Source organism: Symphalangus syndactylus, chromosome 24, assembly GCF_028878055.3.
Source record: "Symphalangus syndactylus isolate Jambi chromosome 24, NHGRI_mSymSyn1-v2.1_pri, whole genome shotgun sequence".
Lineage (NCBI taxonomy): Eukaryota > Metazoa > Chordata > Mammalia > Primates > Hylobatidae > Symphalangus > Symphalangus syndactylus.
Window position 1 is genome coordinate 41,457,889 of NC_072446.2, and position 22,245 is coordinate 41,480,133.

Sequence of the window (22,245 nt, forward strand, 5' to 3'; positions counted from 1 at the left end):
ATTGAATACTAGATTTTATTCATTCTATCTTACTGTATTTTCGTACCCATTGACCATCCCCTTCTCCCAGACCCCCCATTACCCTTCCCAGACTCTGATCATCATCATTCTACTTTCTGTCTTCATGAGCTCAATTAATAAAACTTTCCTTTTTTGCAGATAACATAATCATGTACGTAGGAAACCCTAAAGAATCCATGAAAAAGCTATTACATCTAGTAAATGAATTTAGCAACGTTTTGAATAAAAGTCTGTATACAAAAATATATATGTGCATATTTTAGCAAAAATTAGAAAAAGAAGTTTTGACAAAAACTACCCTTTCCATAATAGCATCAAAAATGAAATATTTAGGGGCCGGGCATGATGGCTCACCAATCTTGTACCCCAACAACCAGAATGATTATTTTTTATAGTTTTATATATACTTCATTTTGGTTTTAAATGGCAAAATACTATATGCTTTTATATAAAAACCAAACTAACTTAGAAATATGCAGTAAGAACGTGAAGGTCAAACACGCTGTCCATAACACTTAGGAAAAGATCAACAGTAAATAGAAGACTGGGACTCATCCTACAAGAAATGGTGATGAATAGGCCTGCAAAATATCCTGTAACTCCTCTAGAGGGTGCTCACTGGCAGGACATTCACGTGCTACTCCATGTGATGTTAGAGTATTGTAAAGCATTATGTTCCTATAAAGGGCAGCGTGACAGTCCATTACCAAATACAAGACCCTCTGCTGATCTATCCTAACAAGGAGAATTATGATATGTGGCAACACAGGAACCAGGCTTACACTAGTCACATTGCAGAGAGACATTGCCAGAATCTCACTTGTAGAGGCCACCATCACATATATCAGTAAGCCTCTCTCCCTGGATCTACATCTCCCTCTATAAGGAGCCCTGTTAACCCCATCATTTAAGGGCTTCATACATTTGCCTTATATTTCTCTCATAAACAAATCAATGAGTTCCAGACTTTTGGTACAAATGTATGAAGACATGAAGAAATCATTTCTCAGTCTTAAAAGCCTAATACCAGAAGTGACACCCATCACTTCACATTCCATTGCCAAGAACAAATCACATGACCACACAGATGCAAGGGGAATAAGACACTGGCAACCACTTCCCAGTGACCATTATATATTATGGAAGGGGAGCATGCATTTAAGAGGAAAGTTGGTCTTCTCCGACAGAGATGTAGAATTCTACAAACATATGGGAGGACGTTAAAAGGTGCTGAGCAGATAAAGGTCAAATGTCTGTTACAGAATGACATAGGCACCAAAAGATAAAGAGATACTCCTCAACTTATGAGGGAGTTGTGTCCCAATAAACTCACCGTAAATTGAAAATACCATATGTCAAAACTTCATTTAATACAACGAACCTACCTAACATCATAGCTTAGCCAAGCCTGCCTTAAATGTGCTCAGAATATTTATTTGAGCACATAGTTGGGCAAAATCATCTAATAAAAAGACTATTTTATAATAAAAGGTTGAATATTTCCTGTAATTTATTGAATACTATATTGAAAGTGAAAGACGGAATGGTTGTATGGGTATTTGAAGTATGGTTTCTAGTGAATGCATATGGCTTTCACACCATCGTAGAGTCAAAAAATCATGTCAACCATCATAAATAGGGGACTATCTGTATGAGAGTAAAAACCATTTTGTTACACAAATAGCAATCATCAAAAAAGAAAACACAGCAATTTCTGTTGCATATATCCAAGCATTCAACAACAAAAGACCTTTCATTTTAATCATTTTTTTAAGACACAGGGTCTGACTCTGTTGCCCAGGCTGGAGTGCAATGGTACAATCATAGCTAACTGCAGCCCCGACCTCCTGAGCTCAAGTGGTCCTCCTGCCTCAGTCTCTTGAGTAGCTGGGACTACAGGTGTGTGGCAGTATGCCTGGCTAGTTTTTTCTAGAGGCAGAGTCTTGCTGTGTTCCTCAGACTGGTCTCAAACTCTTGGCCTCAAGTGATCCTCCCACCTTGGCCTCCCGAAATGCTAGAATTACAGAGGTGAGCCACAGCACCTGGCCAAAAATAGACATTTTATATCAAAGTAATTCAAGTATCTATATGAACAAGTAATCATGCAGCTAGGTAATCAGGGCTTTGACCAATTTTGAATTACACAATTAAAGCGCTAATATGTATTGTATTATACTATATTTGCTGTAGCAATGCAAAAACTTCATTGTTCTTTGTCCCCAAATAGAACTGTCACTTATATTTCACTGTTTATGCTGCTAGTACATAGCTTTATAAATTAATCTATTTTGTTTCTGACACTTACACATATTTTCTCCTCTAGGGACCTGGAGGAGCATATTCTTTGTCCCACCCCACAATTACCTATGCATATTCTCAGTAACAGGCATAAGGCACGCTGCACAATCTTAGCTGATGAGATAAGAAGTCTCTCCTAAGGCTTTACTCTCTGGACCATGGCAGAAATGTGGACAAGAGTGGTTGCAGAACATGCTATGCCTGGGGCAAGGACCCTCTAATAGAACTAGAAGAGATAAGTCACAGGTACAAGGAGTGTGCAATCGGTCTGTTCAGCCACAGTTGCAATTAGAGGCCCCTGAATAATTTGTTGTACTTTCCACTCCAGGCTACCTCAATCACAGAAATCAGCCTAGAGTCATATAACCCAAATGAGGAAGTGACATTGCTGCTAAACCCTCCTCCTGAGGGCCTTTTATCATCTCGTCCTGTAACCTACCTTTGCCAAGACAATTCCTTCAATCTTTGCTTTGTTTCAGGGAACAATAATCCTACTAAGACTCTAACAATAGGGACAGGAGGAAGGGATGGAACAAAGGAGTGAGGCAAGGAGGCATCAAATGAAAGTGAGCTAATAATCTGTTGGCACCCATCATATGCTGAGTACTTCCACTTACATTATCACACTTAAGATGCACAATACTTTGGGCATGATGTCACTGCCAGCAAATTTGAAATTAGGAAACTCAGGCCCAGAAGATATGAAGTGACTTTTCCAGGGTATCATTAATGCACCAGCAGTGTAAGCTAAATTGAATCCATTCTGCCTGACACCAAAATTGTATTCCTTTCCTTCCCTCCCCACAATTGTTTCCATTGGTGTATAAAACCTCTAAAGATCAAGATGTGGCTTCCTTCTTCTTTAAAGAAATAAAGCTGAGGCTAGGTAGTGATAGGTGGGAGCAAATATGACCATCTATGAATGTTAAATCTCACCCTCAATCCCACCTTGTAGTTTACCATCTACAGACTTGGCCTTCCTTAGATGAGGCAGTGTTGTAGGGGCCTTTCTCAACTGGTGTTCCTCATTTGAACCACAGAACATAGAAAATGACTTAGGTGACTATTTTCCCAATTCTTCCAAAGATGATACATACGAATACCATTCTAGGTGCTTAGAAGATAAGTTAATCCAAACACAATGGATGTGTTTGGTTGTTAGGATTTAATTTTCTTGCAGAAACCCAATTGAGAAAGGCTGGTAGGGAATCTCTAACATTGGTCCATTGTAGAAGACAGAGGAGACAATCAATTTATTTTGTCTATCAACCTGCAGAAATAAAGAGTTTTGGTGGAACTGTAGGTAGAGAAAAAGGAGGTAACTTCTCATGGCCTTGATGAGCCTGAGTCTTTCTAAATGCCAGGAAGGAAAACTACTCAAATTAGCTGTAACAGGGAGTTATCACAACTAATCTTTATTCTCTTGGGAAGTGCTAAAACAAATATATATGGAAATCTTACAGCCAACAGAAACCAATTTCCCACTGCTTTCCTCCCTCCCAAACTTTCCCACTGTCCCTAATTAAAACCCCATTGAAAGGTAACTAAATCCTGTACAACCAGAATCTCCTCATCTAACTTTTCATTTCTCCCTGTGTTCAATTAATCCTGTTTCTCCCTCATAGATTCACAATCAACTTGTACTCTCAAGGTGATGCTGTTCATTTTCCCACTCTGCATGACTCAAGGCCAAAAGGGGGTATGGCATCTTCCTCCCTTCCCAATGTTATTTTGAAAACATTGCTTCTGTAGTGTAAAATCCCCAACTAGTCAAGACTCAAGTTGGCTGTTTTCAATGCCTCTTCAACCATCTTTACTGTTATATTTTAAAAAGCAGCCCCCCATTTATTGAGGACTTTGACACTTTGTTTAGAATGTATCTATTCTGATTATTGCCTTTATTATTGGTGACTTTAGCATCCATATGGAAAAGCTATCCAATTCTACAAATGTTCAGTTATTTGTCCTTCTTAATGTCAATAACTTACCTGTTATTCTACTCCTGATTTCTGGCCATAGAGCTGACCATGTCATCACCAATGCCCACTCCACACATGAACGCTGAACTCCTATCACCTTCTCTGATCACACCCACGCACCTTTTCAGCTCCCTTATTTTGTTATTATAGAACATGTATCTGCCAGATGCTTCCTCCTTCACTTTTCTTTTCTTTCCTTTTTTTTTTTTTTTTGAGACGGAGTCTTGCTCTGTCACCCAGGCTGGAGTGCAGTGGCGCGATCTCGGCTCACTGCAAGCTCCACCTCCTGGGTTCACACCATTCTCCTGCCTCAGCCTCCCAAGTAGCTGGGACTACAGGTGCCTGCCACCACGTCTGGCTAATTTTTTTGTATTTTTAGTAGAGATGAGGTTTCACCATGTTAGCCAGGATGGTCTTGATCTCCTGACCTTGTGATCCACCCGCCTCGGCCTCCCAAAGCCTCCTTCACTTTTCTTTATCAGCCTCAACCCCATGATTCATCACTCCAAGTACTCCCTTGCCAGCATCCTCAAATCCCAATACCATTTTTAAAATTTTTTAAAGAATTTCTGCACCCACCTGTGAAAAGTTCAACCCCAGATCCTTTTAACTGTTTGTCTTCTCCACAAACAAATTCAGGCTGATGAGCAGTGCTGGAAAAAAGTGCACAGCTGTGCAGATTAGTGGCACCTGAATTCATGATCTCCAGTTTTCACAAAGCCCTCAGCAGCAGCCACTTCGTTCCCTGTGTGCCGCACTCAGTTGAAAACTCCATGAGGGCAAGAACAATATCTGCCTTTACTCATTATTTTAACCCACTTGAATGTTAAGCTCCATGATGGCAGGTACTTTCTGTGGTATAGATTATTACCAGCCCCTAAGACAGTTTCTGGCACATAATAGATGCTCAATAAATACTCAGTGAAGGAATAAAACAAATAGGAGGTTAAAATTAAGTGATCAACAGTAGTCCAGGGTATTAAAGAGACTCCCCTTAAAAGTTGCAATTAAGCAGAGACATGAGAGGTGAGTAGGAGCTAGCCTGAGAGGAAATGGAAAAGAGAGTATTAAAGGCAGGTTGAACAGCGCCTCTGTGATCCCTCCCTCATGCTTTACACACAATCGTTCTGAGTATTCTGTACTCAAAGCCCTTCCATTCTCCCCAGTTCCACTGCCACTCCTATGCACCCTCAGATGCAGCCTCTATATTTAAGCCAGAGTGGTAGCTCTAAAAGGTAATTCTGCTCATTATTTTCAGCTTCTATTTGGAACTCCTGTCAGAGCTCTCTAAATTTTCTCAAGATATCTATCAGTTAAATGTGTTCACCCAGTGGTTTTCCATATGGTTTGTATATGCCAAGGTATCCCCAAAACCCTTTGAAGGAGTCTGCAAGGTCAAAATTGTCTTCATAACAATATTTTTAAAATAACTAGTTTCATAATAATATTTTGCCTTTTCACAAAATTGACATTGGCTCTGAAAATGCAAACTGATGCAGATAAAATAGCTAGTGCCTTACCACAAATCAAAGCAGGGGCACAAATCTGTAATTAGAAGTTGGATTCTTTATCACCAAGCACTTATAATTTTTTTAAATGCCACTCTTGAGAATATACTTGACAAAGTATAAAAATTATTAATTTTATTGAATCCCTTGAGTAGATTTTGTTCTAAGGTTAAAGTAAATTAAAGTGGAAACCAGGCCTGGAGAATCCATGAGCAGACAAGGCCTCTTAAGTGATAAAACCTGTATTATTCCTACAGCGTCTCCTCTAATGTCAGCAACTGTCCTGGTGTCTCAACCTGCCTTTACCACCTTGATATAGCCATCATGAAAGATCAGCCAACTCTATGTTATTATATTTTTATTTCCATCTCTACTTTTTGTTACAACAAAGGTCCTACTTCATTGAATTTTCCCTTGCTTTTAAAAAAAGGAAGGTCTTTAACTTGTTTTGAAGAAACGTCCTGTGAATTTCAAAAGGGCTCCCTATCTGTTGCATGTGGGGAAGGGCCACACACATCCACATTCCCTTTGTTCCAGGGCACTGGATTTTCAAAGACTGAGTTCATGCTGTCTTCAGCCTTTGAATAAAGCTCACGTGGACAACTATGAAGTTTAAAAGCATAGGTTGAGTTTGGGGTATAGTCATGAGAATAGAAAGGAAAGAGCAGAAGTACAGCTCATTGCAGAGGACAAGAACCATGATATTCAGAACATTTGATATGGAGTGATATGGGGTAAGAGTGAGCTGGGTTTTATTCTGGGAAATCACCCAGCCCTGAAAAAGCTATTTATATTCTTTTGTTCACTTTCCTTATCTGTAACACAGAGACCATTATGCCAGGTTTCCTAGCTACCTTAGTTGTCGTGAAGCAGCATATTATAAATATCATAAAAGGTTATCCAGTGCTAGGTGCCATGTTGCACAGCTGTAGTCCCAGCTACTTGGGAGGCAGAGTCAGAAGGATCACTTAAGCCCAAGAGTTCAAGGCTGTACTGCACTATGTTCACACCTGTGAATAGCCACCGCACTCCAACCTGAGCAACATAGTGCCTCTTAAATATGTACATATATACATATATACGTATATGTATATATATACATATATATGTGTACATATATATACATATATGTGTACGTATATATATACATATACATGTGTATGTATACATATATACGTGTATGTATATATACATACACGTATATATGTATATATATACGTATACATGTATATATGTATATATATATACGTATACATGTATATGTATATGTATATATGTATGTGTGTATATATGTATATTTATATATGTATATGTATATATGTATATGTGTATATGTATATGTATATATGTATATGTATATATGTATATGTATATATGTATATGTATATATATACTCTGTTTTAAATTTACTCTGTTTTAAATATTTTGAGGCAGAAGTAAGACGTTTTGATACAGAAAGCCAGCAGGTTGCTGAATTACAAGACTGAAGCTGAGGAAACTGTGTTTATCAATAGGGATACACGGCTCATTCTTATAGAGGGAAGATACAAAGTAACTCCATTAAGTCAAGAATTTTTATATGTTTTATTTACTGCAATATCCTCAGTACACAGACAGCAGTTGACACATAGTATTGATCATAGTATCTGATGTTCAATAGATATCTGCTGAATGAACTGAAAGATTAATAATGTTGAGCAATAACAGGTAATCACTATAAAATAACATTCTGAGGAGACTAAAATTTGAAGAATGCCTACAAGAGAGGGAGATGCAAAAGGAAAACACATCCTAAAAAATCAAAGGAAATTATCCTTAAGAGAAAAAAGAAACACCAGTATGATCAAAGACTGCGAGAGATAGAAGACAAAACTGCATAAAGTAAAACAAAATGCTGAACTCTTGAAATGCAAAAATCCAAAAATCCTGTTGCCTGTTTTTATTTATTTATTTTTTTTGAGATAGAGTTTCACTCTTGTTGCCCAGGCTGAAGTGCAATGGCACGATCTCGGTTCACTGCAACCTCCACCTCCTGGGTTCAAGTAATTCTCCTGCTTCAGCCTCCCAAGTAGCTGGGATTACAGGCGCCCACCACCATGCCCAGCTAATTTTTTTGTATTTTTAGTAGAGACGGGTTTCATCATGTTGGCCAGGCTGGTCTCGAACTCCTGACCTCAGGTGATCCACCCATCTTGGCCTCCCAAAGTGCTGGGATTACAGGCATGAGCCACTGTGTTTGGCTGTATTTTTTTTTTTTCACTTATTTAGAAGGCTGATCACCTCTTGCCAGTCATGGGAATGACAGGGAGAATCTGGAGTCCAAATCACTTCTTAATCAAGAAATGCTCTTTAATCAACTCCCTATATATAGGGAGGTTGATGTTGGGACAAGAGGGGCTGAATAATTTGGGGTTCTAGTCTTGGATATGGAATGGAGGCAAGTGTGTAGAATCTCTTTGATTTTCCCCAGGGCTTCCATCAATATTCCAAAAGACTAGAAATTCATGGACAGCAGCTTTTCCCTTCTCTCCCTTTCATACTTCAGTGACTTCTGTCTTCATCTTAAGACACTAATCTACACCGAATTTTCTCTCCTTCCTTTTTGCAGGAATGCTATTCATTCAAAAATGCTGGGATGAAAGAGCAAACTTGCAAGGACATCTGCTACAATAATTAAAGAGAAATAGATGCCTATAATTAAAAACATTGCTGCTTGTCTCTGAAATTATTTGAACACTGTATACATTATACTGTACATAATCAGTTTCCAACTGATATCCCAGACATCTAATCCTGGAAACAATGTCTAATATCTCTACCCCAAAGCAATAGAGTTAGAGCTGGAAGGGGCAGGTAAACAACAGTGTGGACCTTTCTCAGCAGCAGTGAACTTGGGATGCTCACAACCAGTGCAAAACCAGCTGTGGTGGCTAAGGATTGCCTATGTCACCTCTCCCCCAACTCTAGGCAATGCAGCTTAGGGATAGATTCCTTCCACTTGGGGGAAGAAGAGGGAAGAGTACAGAGGGCTTTGCCTTGCAACTTGGGTACCAGCTCAGCCACAGTAAAGTATCAAAAGTAACCCAGCACGGTGCCAGCTGTGGTGGCCACTGGACTTGCCCTTCCCCCAACTCCAAGCAGCCCGGCACCGAGAGAGAGAGAGAGAGAGAGACTTCTTTTGATTGGGGGTAAATAAGGGAAGAGAAGAATAAACTCTGCCTGGTAACCCAGGGAATTTGGCCAAATTTTAACCCCAGCGCACTAAGGTGGTTCCTCTAGGACTCAGCAAGAGTTGCAGTGTTTCTGAGCTTAGGGCACCCTCTAGTGCTGATACAGCTTCAATAACCACAGGCTCAAATCACAACACTCAATCTCCTTCAAATACCTGAAAAGCCTTCCCAAGAAGGATGGGTGCAAACAAGCCCAGATTGTGAAGGCTACAATATGTATCTAAATCTTCAATGCCCAGACATCAACAACCATCTTCAAGAGTTAAGAACATCCAGGGAAATATGACCTCATCAAATGAACTAAATAAGGCATCAGTGACCAATCTGAGAATGATGGAGACATGTGACTTTTTAGATAAATAATTCAAAATAGCTGTCTTGATGAAGCTCAACAAACTTCAAGACAACACAGAGAAAGAATTCAGAATTACATCAGAGAAGTTTCACAAAGAAATTGAAGTAATTTCTAAAAAATCAAGCAGAAATTCTGGCGCTGAAAAGTTTGATTATCAAAGTGAAAAATGCATAAGAGTCTTTCAACCACAGAATTGATCAAGCAGTAGAAGGAACTGGTGAGAACAGAAGACAGGCTATCCGAAAATACACGAAGCCAAAAAAAGAACTAAAAAAGAATAAAGTATGCCTACAAAATATAGAGAATAGCCTCAAAAGGGTAAATCCAAGAGTTATTGGTCTTAAAGAGGATGTAGAGGGAGAGAACACGGTAAATAGAGAGATCTTTTCCTCAGCACATGGAACATTTTGAGAGATCAGGGTAGAAAGATCAGAGAAATAATAACAAACAACCTTCCAAACCTCAAGAAAGATATAAACATCCAGGTACAAGAAGGTCAAAAAACACCAAGCAGATTCAACCCAAATAAGACTACCTCAAGGCTTATAATAATCAAGCTTTCAAAGATCAAAGATAAAGAAAAGATCCTAAAAGCACCAAGAGAAAAGAGGCAAATAACATATAAAGGAACTCCAATACATCTAGCAGCAGACTTTTCAACAGCAACTTTACAGGCCAGGAGGGAGTGGGAAAACATGAAAACTGCTGAAGGAAAACCAACCTTCAACCTAGAATATTATCTCCAGCAAAATTATCCTCTAAACATGAAGGAAAAATAGTCTCCCAGACAAACAAAAGCTGAGGAATTTCATCAATACCAGATCTGTCTTACAAGAAATGCCCATGGGAGTTCTCCAACCTGAAATAAAAGGACATTAACGAACAACAAGAAATCATCTGAAGGTATAAACTCACTGGTGATAGTAAGTACACAGACAAATACAAATACTCTAACACTGTAATTGTGGCATATGAACCGCTCATATCTTTAGTAGAAAGACTAAAAGACAAACTAATCAAAAATAATAATGACAACTTTTTAAGAGATAGTATAAAAAGATATAGAGACAATAAAAATCAAAAAGCAGAGAGGATGAAGGTAAAGTGTAGAGTGGTTTAGTTATCTCTTTGCTTGTTAGTCTGTTTTCTTTTTAATCAGAATTAAGTTGTCATCAGTTTAAAATAAGTGGTTATAAGATGTTATTTGCAAGCTTCATGGTAACTGCAAAACAAAGACCTGTAACAAATACGCAAGAAATTAAAACATACTACCACACAAAGTGAACTTTACACAAAGAAAGATGGAAGGAAGGAAGGGAGGGAGGGAGGCAGGGAGCGGGGAAGGGAGGGAAGGAGTGAGGGAGGGAGGGAAGGAGGGAAGGAGTGAGGGAGGGAGGGAAGGAGGGAAGGAGTGAGGGAGGGAGGGAAGGAGTGAGGGAGGGAGGGAAGGAGTGAGGGAGGGAGGGAAGGAGTGAGGGATGGAGGGAAGGAGAGAGGAGAAAAGGAGGGAGAGAGGAGAAAAGGAGGGAGAGAGGAGAAAAGGAGGGAGAGAGGAGGGAGGGAGGAAAGGGAGGGAAGGAAGGAAGGAAGGAAAAAGAGGACCGATGAAGCAACCAGAAGATAAATTTTTAAATGGCAGTTGTAAGTCCTTACCTATTAATAAGAACATTGAATGTAAATGGACTAAAGTCTCCAATCAAAAGACATAGAGTGGTTGAATGGATAAAACAGCAAGACCCAACTACCTGCTGCCTATAAGAAACTCACTTCACCTATAAAGAAACTCATAGACTGAATATAAAGGAATGAAAAAAGAAATTCTATGCAAATAGAAACCAAAAAAGAAGAGAAGTAATTATGCTTATATCAGATAAAAATTGCTTTCAAGACAAAACTGTAAAAAGAGACGAAGGTCATTGTATAATAATAAAGGAGTCAATTTTTGCAAGATAATATAACAATTATAAATATATATGCACCCAACACTAGGGAACACAGATATATAAAGCAAAAATTATTAGTTCTAAAGAGAGAGGTAGACCCCAAAACAATAATAGTTAGGGACACTAACACCCCACTTTCAGCATTGGACAGATCATCAAGACAGAAAATCCACAAAGAAATATCAGACTTAGTCTGCACTATAAACCAAATGGACCTAACAGACATTTATAGAACATTTCATCCAACAGCCACGGAATACACATTATCTTCCTCACCATATGAACATTCTCAAAGATAAAGCACTTGTTAGGCCACAAAACAGGTCTCAAAAGAATCCAAATAATTAAAATCATATCAAGTATCTTTTATGACCACAGTGGAATAAAAGTAGAAGTCAATAACAAGAGGAACTTTGAACACTATACAAACACATGGAAATTAAAAAATATAATCCTGAATGACCATTGGGTCATTGAAGAAATCAAGACAGAAATTTTAAAATTTCTTGAAACAAATGAAAATGGAAATACAACATTCCAAAACCTATGGGATACAGCAAAAGCAGTACAAAGAGGGAATTTTATAGCAATAAATGTGTATGTCAAGAAAGTAGAAAAAATGATCAATAAAGCAGTCTCAGTATCAAAAATTATGCCATATGTTATTCCCTTCCCCAATATAGAAATTATTTAGAAATCAATAACGAAAAGTTCAAGAAAATGTATATTATGAAAAAAATCATGCAAGAATTTCAAAATGTTTTGCACCAAAATAAACTAATACTAACTGGTTATAAAATGTTTGAACAAGATCTAGCTTGAGACACTAAAAAAGATAAGACATCAGTCTGAAAAGAGCCCCTATCAGAGCAACATGAATTCTGCTAAAATTGAAGCAAGAACAAACATCAAATGTACAGTGAAGCTTGGGTAGAAGAATGATGAAATCATTGATGCTTTACAAAAAGTCTATGGGACGATGCCCCAAGGAAGTCAGCAGTTTGCAAATGGATAACTCATTTTAATAAGGGATGAGATAATATTTAAGATGAGGCCACCAGCAGCAGACCATCCACATCAGTTTGGGAGGAAAAGATTAATCTTGTTCATGCCCCAGTTGAAAAGGACTGATAATTAACAGCAAAAACAGTTGTCAACATCATAGACTTCTCAGTTGGTTCAGTTAATGGAAATCTGACTAAAAAATTAAAGAAGAACAAACTTTCCACTTGATGGGTGCCAAAACCATTGTGCCAAAATCAGCTACAAACAAGAGCACAGCTTTCAATGAAACTTTAAACAAGTGGGATCAAGATCCCGAAGCATTTATTCAAAGCACTGTAACAAAAGCTGGAATATGGCTTTACCAGTATTACCCTGAAGACCAAGCAAAATCAAAGCAAAGAGATGGAAGTGATCCAGTCCAAGCAAAAGCTGACCAGTTCAGAGCAAAAGTCATGTCAACAATTTTGGGGGGTGCACAAGGCATTTTGCTTGTTGACTTTCTGGAGGGCCAAAGAACAATAACATCTGCTTATTATGAGAGTGTTTTGAGAAAGTTAGCCAAAGCTTTAGCTGAAAAATACCCAGGAAAACTTCACCAGAGAGTCCTTCTCCAACATGACAATGCTCCTGCTCATTCCTCTCGTCAAACAAGGGCAATTTTTCAAGCGTTTTGATGGAAAGTCATTAGGCATCCACGTTGCCATCCTGATATGGCTCCTTTTGACTTCTTTTCATCTCCTAATCTTAAAAAAAAATCTTTAAAGGACACCAATTTTTCTTCAGTTAATAATGGAAAAGAACACTGATGTGGTTAAATTCCCAGGAAGCTCAGTCCTTCAGGGATAGACTAAGTGGCTGGTACCATTGCTTACAAAAGTGTCTTGAACTCGATGGAGCTTATGTTGAGAAATAAAGTTTATATCTTTATATTTTTATATTTTAATGTCATCTTCCACAAACTTTTTGAAGTTCCCTCATAACTAAAATGTGCCCACATGCTCAGATAAGAAACACATTTCTCAACCAATGTTTCTCAGATATTAAAGTGCATACAAATCACCTGAGGGTCTTCCTAAAATGCAGATTTTGATTGACTCATTCTGAGATGAATTGAAATCCTGCATTTCTGACAAGCTCTCCGGAAGTGTTGATGCTTCTGGTCTTTCCACCGCACTGTGAATAGCAAGGTTCAAACTAATTCATATATCAGAAAAGATGACACAGTGGAAATTGAAGTGTTTATTTTTAAGTGAATGATTATGATAACGAAACACTACAAATAAAAATTTATGAAGTCCAGCTAAAGCTGCATATAAAGGGAAAATTAGAGTCTTACCCACTTGGTTATACTGAAGAAAAGCTGAAAATGTATGAGATAACAACACAAATAATAAGTTAGAAAATAATAACAGAATAAAATGAAATTTTATTCAAAGAATGAAATTTTATTCAAAGAAGTTCAAAGAAAGGAAGATAAAGCTGAGAGGAGAAAATAATTAAATATTTTTTAATTTTCATAATATTTAAAATAAAATATAATTAAATAAAAATCAAACATAGAATCAACAAAACCAAAAGTTGATTTTGAAAAGACCAATTAATTAATTCACTATAGGAATAACAAAGAAAAAACTGAAAACACATTATCCATATGAAGAATAAAACATGTAGCCATCACTACAAACTATATAGATAGTAAAGAGATCAAAGGACATATTGTGAGTGACTTTATGCCAAAAATGAAATTTAGAAGAAATAAACATTACTTGATGTGACCCAAGAAGAAATTGAAAATTTGACAGTTCTAAATTGCTAGGGAAATTAAATATTTAAACTCAGTTGAGTTTTTCTGGTACATTCCAATGTCTGATCCCTAGCTCTATGGGTTTCAACAGACAGTTGTAGAGGCAGCAGAAAAATATCCTTGCTCTTATATTATAGCTACCATGGTGTGTTCTTGAAGTCCAACATATCTAATCATGGGATCCTGTTACCCTACTTTCCTGATTATGAAAGAACTAGCAGATTCTCTGCTGGGCCAGTTTGCTGGGAAGTTCTGGAAGTCATTCTGGGAGACCAAGCCCACAGTCAGCTTCTGTAGAGAGTTTATAAGCACATAATTCTGAGTATTAAAAATATTTCTGTTGAAAATAGCTAGTGTTTTTCATTTCCCAACTGATACACATAAATGCAACACCTTGCACATGTGAATAATTTGTCTTTTTACAAAATTATGCTACACTGTTGATAGATTCATTCCATATATACATGTAACATACTTAATTTTTCATAACTTTCCAATTCTTATTAACTCAACTTTTTGTTCCATAATAACTGTGCTTCTCTTTGTACCAGTACTTTCCATATTCTTATTGCTTTGGGACTAGCAAGACACAATGAGGTGAATAATGTTATGTCAATGCATCTTAAAACACCAGAAACGAATTAATGTGTGATATTCAGGATTAACTGATTCCAAAGGGCTGTTAATTCCATCTCTTGATATTGACAAGTAGTAACTAAATATGCCTAAGCTTGATTATTTTTGTTCATAGAAGTAAAATATACATTTCATAAAGTGAAAGTTCATAAGAAGATTTGCTTTTATTGTTTTAAAAAATAGCAGTTTAATTTAAACAAAACCGAGAAGTCATTGGATACTATAGTAGCTAATGAAATCCTAAGAAGACATGAATTTCAGGAAGGCAAGGAACCAGGGAAACTCTTGAAACTTGAACAATTAATAATATTCAGAGCCAATGAGCTTCAATATCTGAGTTTCTTAGGAAATGTCCCAAATTAGCAGGGGAAAGCATCTGATTGGTAGGCATAGTTCTACTGTTACACCTGGATCAATCAGCTATGACCAAGGAATCTGAGCAGTATACTATAAAAATTGCTGCTTTTAATTATTTCAACCATTGTGGAAGATAGTGTGGCAATCCCGCAAAAACCTAAAGTCAGAAATACCATTTGACCTAGCAATCCTATTACTGGGTATATGCCCAAAGGAATATAAAGACACATGCATGCATATGTTCATTGCAGCACTATTCGCAATAACAAAGACATAGAATCAACCCAAATGCCCATCATTTGGCCATTTGGATAAAGAATGGATAAAGAAAATGTGGTACATATATACCACGGAATACTATGCAGCCATAAAAAAGAATGAGATTGTGTCCTTTGCAGGGACATGAATGGAGTTGGAGGCCATTATCCTTAGCAAACTAAGGCAGAAACAGAAAACCAAATACTGCATGTTCTCACTTACAGGTGGGAGCTAAATGATGAGAACACATGGACACACAGAAGGGAACAACACACATTGGAGCTTACTGGAGAGTGGAAGGTGGGAGGAGGGAGAGGATCAGGAAAAATAACCAATGGACCCTAGGCTTAATAGCTGGGTATGAAATAATCTCTACAACCAACCCCCATGACACACATTTACCTATGTAACAAACCAGCACATCCTGCACATATACCGGATAAGTTAAAAAAGGTTTTTTTAATTGCTACTTTAAAAGGATGTGGGAATCATTGTAAACTCAAAAGTTAAAGCTATGCCAAGAGCTGTCTCCCACAAACTTGTTTAACAAACGTACTGACTTTGTATGTTGATCCAATACCCATGCTGGCCACTGGACATCCCAGTACAAACAAGGCAGAATCTTCACTCTCCTCTAGCTCTTCTAATTCTCATGCACTAAGTGCCAACCTTAGCATAACCGGGCTGACAATCAGTGAATCAAATATCTAACTCTTATCCTACTCCAACATTAAGAAAGAGACATGCGACTGGGTGCAGTGGCTCACGCCTGTAACCCCAGCACTTTGGGAGGCCAAGGTGGGCGGATCACTTAAGGTCAGGAGTTTGAGACCAGCCTGGCCAACATGGTGAAACCCCATCTCTACTAAAAATACAAAAGTTAGTGATGCATGCCTGTAGTCCCAGATACTCTACTCGGGAGGCTGAGGCAGGAGAATTGCCTGAACCTGGGAGGCGGAGATTGCAGTGAGCCGAGATCATGCCACTGCACTCCAGCCTGGGTGACACAGTGAGACTCCATCTCACAAAAGCAAAAGAGAGAGACATGCAAACGGCTTGCTCTTTCTTTCTTATCTTACCTATCTTATGTTTTCCTCCAGGATCAAGAGCAAGGAATTTGTTGCATAGAGGTGTTCAAGAAAGGGTATTTTCAAACAAGTCAGGAAAAACACAACTACTGCGAGCAGCACACAAACCTGCTTTGGCTGCACTTCACTGCTCATGGCATAAGGCCATGAAGAGGCCAATAAAGGCTGGAGCTCAGGAGCATCAACCCAGATCCAAGGCTTCCTCTCTGGCACCAAACCATGAAGCTCCTTTTTCCTATCTTTGCCAGCCTCATGCTACAGTACAAGGTGAACACAGGTAATGTGGATTCCCAAGTTTAAGATGGGTAGATGAGAGGAACCAAGGATTTGGCTGCCCATGACAATGGAAACCCAAAGACAGGAGGCTGAAAGATTAGCTGTTCAAAAAGATGGCTAAAGAGCTTACCTATGGTATCAGTCATGTACTGATACATTCTCATAGGCCCCAACTCCCAGACTGTGTCCAGTGGGAATACCCAGGAAGCTACAGAGAAAGCAGGGTACTTTTTGTCTATTCAGAAGCTATCCAAAATATAATGCTGCCTTCCTGCCCTGTATATGTCTATCATGCCAAGACTAAGCCCAGGTCTACCTCCTTTTAGCTCTATTTCCATCTTAAACGCTTCCTTTTTTTTTTTTTTTTTTTAAGTCCTGGGGTACTTGTGCAGGATGTGCGGTTTGTTACATAGGTAAATGTGTGTCATGGTTATTTGCTGCACCTACCAACCCATCGCCCAGGTATTAAGCCCAGGATGCATTAGCTATTTTTCCTGATGCTCTCCCTCCACCCAACAGGCCCCAGTGTGTGTTGTTCCCCTTCCTGTAAAACCACCTCTTGAAGCAAAGGTTCCTATCAGTTTGTGCTTGGTGTAGAAAGGAGGAAGTTCTTCCCTCATGCTCAAAAAAAAACCTTTCCACTTTGGGAGGCCGAGGCGGGCGGATCACGAGGTCAGGAGATCGAGACCACGGTGAAACCCCGTCTCTACTAAAAATACAAAAAATTAGCCAGGCGTGGCGCCTGTAGTCCCAGCTACTCAGAGAGGCTGAGGCAGGAGAATGGCGTGAACCCAGGAGGCGGAGCTTGCAGTGAGCCGAGATCGTGCCACTGCACTCCAGCCTGGGCGACAGAGCGAGACTCTGTCTCAAAAAAAACCAAAAAAAAAAAAAACAAAAAAAACCCTTTCAAGATCCAGTAAACAGGCCTGTGTTCTCCATCTTGAATTCTTTCAGGTTTTCCAGAGCCTTTATCCCTTCTCTCAGACTGAAAACCCCCAAACTACCATAAGGGCATCTAGGAATGCATTATAGCAAAAGGCTAAGCCAGGGGATTAACCATTGTTTTTGGAAAAGAAAGAAGCACTGAGATTTGTTTCAGAATACAAGAATCATCCAGCTATTTGAAAAAATTAGCAATGGGTTTCCGGGCAGGGAAAGTGGAAGTGTCAAAGATGCTTCTAATGTTTTTATCTTCTAATGCTTTTATCTTGGGACACTAGGAAAAGGGTAGTACCATAAGCAAGTATGGCTGTGTCATCTTGGGTAAAGTCACTTAACCACTTTGAACTTCAATTTCACATGAGTATAATGGGATTAATCAATGCAGCTGCTTCCAACATGAGAATTTTTCTGTTTTCCGTTTGATGTGAAAACAATGTGGAAATGTATGCAAATATGCTTTGAAAATTAGCAGATGCTATATAAATCTCTTGTAATTTATGGAAAATCATTGAGTTATTAAGATGAACAAGGGAGAAAAGCTTTCTTGATTCAGAAAAAAAAAAAGATGAGACGTTAGGATGGAAAAGTCATTCAGCAGATAAAGATAAGGTACTAAGCCGAGCAGGAAATTTAGAATTATAGATAACAATACAGAAGTTACCTTGGTGGATATGAGGTTAGGGCTACGATAATGACTGGGACTTCTGAGAGATAGAGTGTCCAAAGAGGCTAGAAGAGATAGAACACCATGCTTCAGGAATCACAGATCTAGTGATTGTTGAGAAGAGAGAAGTCATGGGCTACTGAGTTTGGAGAAAAGATAAGACTTCTGAAAATTCTATTGATTCTCTTTTGAACTTCTTTCTTAAATTAGTTTTATGATGGACTTGGCTCTCATTGGTATTTCCCAAGATTATGGAGATGGGATAGTGATGTCTGACAAGTACCTAAGATGCTAAGTTGAAGGTCTAAAATTCTATCCTAAAAGCAAATAATTATTCTATTCTCTATGTGCCCTTTGCTTCTTAAAGTTACTCAAGGAAGGCAGACTAAATAGGAAATTTATTTTGGATTCAAGAGGAGCATAGAGACTCTCTTGGCCTGCCCATTTGCCTTCATCAACATTCCTAAACACTGGGCTTAAAATGTAGTATGAGTAAACTCTCTCTTAGTCTATCCATCTCCCACTAGCAGTTTTAACATCATCTCTAGTTATTAACCTTCGCTCAATGGCTTTCTCTTTTTTTATACAGAATTTATTGGCTTGAGACGCTGTTTAATGGGTTTTGGGAGATGCAGGGATCACTGCAATGTGGATGAAAAAGAGATACAGAAATGCAAGATGAAAAAATGTTGTGTTGGACCAAAAGTGGTTAAATTGATTAAAAACTACCTGCAATATGGAACACCCAACGTACTTAATGAAGACGTCCAAGAAATGCTAAAACCTGCCAAGAATTCTAGTGCCGTGATACAAAGAAAACATATTTTATCTGTTCTCTCCCAAATCAAAAGCACTAGCTTTTTTGCTAATACCAACTTTGTCATCATTCCAAATGCCACGCCTATGAACTCTGCCACCATCAGCACTGTGACCCCAGGACAGATCACATACACTGCTGCTTCTACCAAGAGTAACATCAAAGAAAGCAGAGATTCTGCCACTGCCTCCCCACCACCAGCACCACCTCCACCAAACACACTGCCAACACCATGACTGGAGCTAGAGGAAGCAGAAGAGCAGTAATGTGGATCTTTCCCTTAAAACCCCAAGTTTCTCTCTATTTTTGCTATCTATAAAATGACATAGAACTGTTTCCTCTGTCATCAGTCATTCGATAAACACTGTTTGAGCACCTACAGTTTACGTAATGTTATCATTCTCACAAGAGCCTCACGGAGGGGGTAGAGCTAGGGAGGGATGGAATTGTTGAAGTTTAGATGCCCAGGAGGAAGTAAGCCTCAGGAAGGTGACTACAGCATCGAGTTTGTCCCAGGCATGGCCTAGATTAGGCCTCTGTAGCATTTATGTCTCTCATATAGTGTGTTTTTCCTGGAGCAACAGTAAGGAAAGCATCAGGAGATGTATTTTCGTTTCTCATATATTTGGGAGGAAAGGCCCAAATGCAAAATAGAATATGTAGAAATCAGAAAAAGGTTAAATTAATTGTAATAATATGCTTTTGTTTCGTTTTGTTTTGAGACAGAGTCTCACTCAATTGCCCAGGCTGGAGTGCAGTGGTGCGATCTCAGCTCATTACAACTCCACCTCCCGGGTTCAAGCAATTCTCCCGCCTCAGCCTCCTGAGTAACCGAGATTACAGGCGCACACAATCACACCCAGCTAATTTTTGTATGTTTAGTAGAAACGGCGTTTCACCATGTTGGTCAGGCTGGTCTCGAACTCCTGACCTCGTGATCCGCCCGCCTCGGTCTCCCAAAATGCTGGGATTACAGGCATGAGCCACCATACCCGATCAATAATATGTTTTATTGAATGCAATATATCCAAAACATGATTATGTTGACATGTAATCAATGTAAAACTTATTTATGAGAGAGTTTACCTTTTTTGGACTACATCTTTGAAATCGCATATGTCTAATTACACATAGAGCACATTTCTATTCATAGTAGCCACATCTCAAGTGCTCATAGTCATATATGAATAGAGGATTTCATAGCATATTGAACAGCACAAGGCTAGAGAGTTTTAGGGCACAAGTAATTATAGTGACTCTTAGGCAAAGGGGATGCCGCTAATCCAGAGAAGGCAGGCATATTTCTGAGGGCTGTGGCATATAATTCAAGAGTATAGAAATTCAGGTCTGATATGCCTGGACTAGCATCCTAGATTCTGGCACTTTTTAGCTGTGTGGTCTTGAACAAATCATTTATCCACACATAAGCATCAGTTTATTTATTCATAAAATGGAGATGTGAACATTATATCCCAGAAATCAGCAATCTCAGATCACACTTCCTCTTATTGCCCAAAATTACAATGGCACAGACACCTATTCTAGTTTTTTAACAGCTTTATTGAAGCATAATTGATATACAGAGAATTGAATATATTTAACGTGAATAATGGCATGAGTTTGGGCATATGCAAAAGCCTGTGATACTATTACCACAATCAAGGTGATAGACGTATACATCACCTCCCAAAGTAACATGACCATATATGTAGAAAACCCTAAAAACTTCACAAACACACACACAAAAATGGAGAACTAAGAAATAAATTCAAAAAAGTCAACATACAAATATCAGTGGCATTTCTATACACTTAACAGTGAATCATTCCTAAAGAAAATCAAGGAAGCAACCTATTTACAAAAGCAACAAGAAGAATAACATAGGAATAAACTTAACCAAAGAAGTGAAAGAGGTACATTAAAAACTTAAAAATATTGATGAAAAAATCAAAGGAAACACAAATAAATGGAAAGATATTCCATGTTCAGGTATTGAAAGACTTAACATTGTTAAACTGTTCATTCTATCTAAAGCAATCTACAGATATAATACATCTCCCGCCTTCCAAATCCCAATGGCATTTTTTACAGAAATGGAAAAAACAATCCCAAAATTCACAGGGTACCATAAAAGACCCAGAATAGCAAAATCAATCTTGAGTAAAAAGAACAAAGCTGAAGGCATCACACTTTCTGATTTTCAAAATACATTACAAAGGTATAGTAATTAGGCCAGGCGCGGGGGCTCACGCCTGTAATCCAGCACTTTGGGAGGCCGAGGCGGGTGGACCATGAGGTCAGGATATCGAGACCATCCTGGCTAACACGGTGAAACCCCGTCTCTACCAAAAATACAAAAACAAAAAATAGCCAGGCGTGGTGGCGGGCACCTGTAGTCCCAGCTACTCGGGAGGCTGAAGCAGGAGAATGGCGTGAACCCAGGAAGCGGAGCTTGCAGTGAGCCAAGATCGTGCCACTGCATTCCAGCCTGGGCGACAGAGCAAGACTCCATTTCAGAAAAATAAATAAATAAATAAATAAATAAATGGTGTTGGGAAAACTGGCTACCCACATGCAGAAGAATGAAACTGGATCCTTATCTCACCCCATATAAAAGAAATCAACTCAAAACGGATTAACAACTTAAACATAAGACCTAAAACTGTAAAACTACTAGAAGAAAACACAGTACTTTTCTGTATTTAAGCTCCATGACATTGTTCTGGGCAATGATTTCTTGCATATGACCCCAAAGCACAGGCAACAAAAGTGAAAATAGATAACTGCATCCAGATTTTTTAGCATATTCTTCTCTGCTACATATAACCTACCTCCATTCAAAGATCACCTTTCCCCATCCTACTCATTTTTTAATAGTGTCACTCTAAGAAAGACAAAGATTTTTCATGATGCCCCACAGTGATTCTAGAATATAACTTTAAAAAATATTTTCCTGGAAGTTTTTGCACAACAGAAAGGAGTTGCAATACAAAGCACAAGTTTAACACCTGCTAGATATGTGTTCTCTGAGGAACCCCAAGCCTACCTGATGGATGTCAGATTC

General features: G+C 38.6%; 2 protein-coding genes across 4 annotated transcripts in view; one reads left to right on the plus strand and one right to left on the minus strand.

The window, feature by feature from the left end:
- DEFB115 (defensin beta 115) overlaps positions 1–22,245 on the minus strand; it is a 218,068-nt gene that overhangs the window by 182,923 nt on the left and 12,900 nt on the right. The window lies entirely within an intron of this gene.
- DEFB129 (defensin beta 129) lies at positions 16,702–19,417 on the plus strand. The gene is made up of 2 exons (XM_055265668.2): positions 16,702–16,759; positions 18,954–19,417. The coding sequence occupies exons 1-2, from the start codon at positions 16,702–16,704 to the stop codon at positions 19,415–19,417; spliced, it is 522 nt and encodes a 173-aa protein (XP_055121643.2).

Excerpts from the sequence above, each read along its gene's own strand:
- DEFB129 (XM_055265668.2), top strand. The coding sequence starts at position 16,702 with ATGAAGCTCCTTTTTCCTATCTTTGCCAGCCTCATGCTACAGTACAAG. Across the intron at positions 16,760-18,953 it reads ACAGTACAAGGTGAACACAG|AATTTATTGGCTTGAGACGC; the intron begins GTAATGTGGATT and ends TTTTTTATACAG.